General features: G+C 34.7%; 2 protein-coding genes across 2 annotated transcripts; one reads left to right on the top strand and one right to left on the bottom strand.

Moving 5' to 3' along the window:
• Window positions 1-8: 8 nt before the first annotated feature.
• Window positions 9-892, top strand: LOC105561709. The gene is made up of 2 exons (XM_012011940.1): window positions 9-736; window positions 777-892. The coding sequence occupies exons 1-2, from the start codon at window positions 354-356 to the stop codon at window positions 823-825; spliced, it is 432 nt and encodes a 143-aa protein (XP_011867330.1). The 5' UTR covers window positions 9-353; the 3' UTR covers window positions 826-892.
• A 518-nt stretch (window positions 893-1,410) lies between these two features.
• LOC105561719 lies at window positions 1,411-2,243 on the bottom strand. The gene is made up of 3 exons (XM_012011949.1): window positions 1,958-2,243; window positions 1,751-1,763; window positions 1,411-1,518 (listed from the first exon to the last, which is right to left on the bottom strand). The coding sequence occupies exons 1-3, from the start codon at window positions 2,230-2,232 to the stop codon at window positions 1,411-1,413; spliced, it is 396 nt and encodes a 131-aa protein (XP_011867339.1). The 5' UTR covers window positions 2,233-2,243.
• Between the last annotated feature and the right edge of the window lie 8 nt (window positions 2,244-2,251).

Here is a 2,251-nt window from a genome sequence, read left to right as displayed (position 1 = left end):
TTGTACCGCGTACCAATACGGTGTATGTACTAATAACGTATGCCTACAGTACGCACGTACGTGGTAGCTACGGTACTGATACGTTTAGTACGACATACGCTCACCATACTAGTTCCGTGGAAGTACATTGTTATCTGGGTAGTTTTGTGATTACGAGAATTATCCGAGGTTTCTTATACCTTTTCTTTCCCTTCTTTCTCTTTTTTTATGTCTTTACCTGTCTCGAAATATAATATAATATTTTCTATTAAAATGGTGTGTATTAATTTTTCTGCAAAATATAGGCTGCGTCCACTTGATGCTACAAATGCTTTAAAAGCATTCTTCTTCTTTCTTTATTAATAAGGAGAAGAATGCTTCGAAGCATTTATAGTATCAAGTGGACCACAGCCAAATTGATGAATATAGTATTAAATTTTTATTTTCGCAAAAATTCATATATGCGTACACGATGCCGACATTTTGACAGGCAATATGCTAGCATGCTACCTGCATTACCTGTTAAGCACTATGTGTCGTCACTATGCTCGTCAGGTGCGGCTGCAGCTGGACATCACATGACAGCACGCCATTGCACACGTGCATGCATTATGCGGTCATCGTGCAAACATTTGGTTATCTGGGTGAATATAATGCCTGCACCAGCCTTTTACCATGAGAGATGGATTACCGACTGCAATTTTAGTTCACCGAACGGCACAAGAGGGCAGCTGCTTAGATCTCAGGGATGTTGCAGGCATGAAGAATAGAGATATCTCTATTCTTCATGGTTGCAGGCAAGTTGAAAACTTGTTCCACTTACAGATATCAAGCGGAGAAAAATAATTTGCTAGCACAGTATATCTCATGTAAACTTAAGTAAATTTTGTCTTTTATTTTATGATAAAGTTATTTTCTGTTTTATAGACAACTATGTGTTAAAAACACTAATCTTATTGAAAAATAATTGTGCGAAATGTTTAGCTAAAGAAGTAAAATAATTTCTGTTCTATTAAACGTTCTGCTGTAATGGTGAATAATTTTAATAAGGTATAATAAAGCAATTTTCGTATCGTCATCACGTTATTATTAAATATGGCAGTATTTAAGAAGCAGCAACAGTTTTGCTGCAATAGTACAATTATTTTTTTCTGTGCGTATTATTGAAAGTATAAGTATGAAATAATGTGTGGTGTAGAAATAATAAACAAAAAGTAAAAATAAAAATAATGTTTGCTTACACGAAAAAGAAAGATTAGCTTACTAACAGCTAACATTTTTTTGCAGTGAGAACTATTACTTTTATAATAGTGGCAAAAAGGTTTTACAACTATTACAAAGCTTTTGCAACTATTACAAAATCAATAGCTCTATCTGCAAAACACTGTTAACTCTTCATATAGTAGCTAATCTTTTTATTCGTGTATAAATTTAAAAAATTAACAGTGGACTTCCACACCACCTTTGAGGTTCCACTAACGGCGCGTTAGGTTTTTCAAAGTGGACCTTCACCTGGAGCCCTATTATACCACTGTTTTTCTGACAAAAATAATTATAATTTATGGAAATGCAATCGGCGACTTCGGGTAGTTGCGAGACTTAACTTCAACTTATCTGTTTCAGCGTTACAAAAAAGTAGGTTGGATGTGTATTTTTTTGAGATATTACTATTTTTCAACAATTTTCAACTCATTTTCATTTTTGCCGATTACAGCGCCATCTATCATGAAACGAAAAAAATGTCTCATACAAAAGTTACAGATTTTTTCACGGAGAATCCAAATCTGCAATAAAAAAATAGGGGTTTCTATTTAAGATTTCAAAGTCACCCCCCCTCCCGCCCCCGGGGGTGGTGCAGGGGGTCGAGCTTTATGTTAATGGATGTCCCTCTTTGAGGTGAACAACTTTTATTGCAACTTTTTTTTAATCCGATTTGTATTTTTCCAAATATTCTGAAAAACAGTTTTAAATGCCTCACCCTGTATAGACTGAAGAATATTGGTGGCCATCTGTTCTCCACGAATGTTTGCATCTTTTTCCATCCTTTTTATTGTTTGTGTGAGTTGCGCATTTACTTTTTGTGATGCTTCTAATCTCTCTAAAAGCATTTTTACTTCCTGTGACCCTTGTTCCTCTGATTCTTTTTCCTCTGGCTCTTTTTCTTCTGATTCTTTTTCCTCTGACTCTTTTTCCTTTGTAAAATCTTGTACACTTCTGAAAAGTAACACATGACACAATTAATAACACTGGCATTGTCAATAGATAAGAATTT

Source organism: Vollenhovia emeryi, unplaced genomic scaffold (genome assembly GCF_000949405.1).
Source record: "Vollenhovia emeryi isolate VEMERY1.0 unplaced genomic scaffold, V.emery_V1.0 DF945187.1, whole genome shotgun sequence".
NCBI lineage: Eukaryota > Metazoa > Arthropoda > Insecta > Hymenoptera > Formicidae > Vollenhovia > Vollenhovia emeryi.
This window is presented reverse-complemented; position numbering and strand designations above follow the sequence as displayed.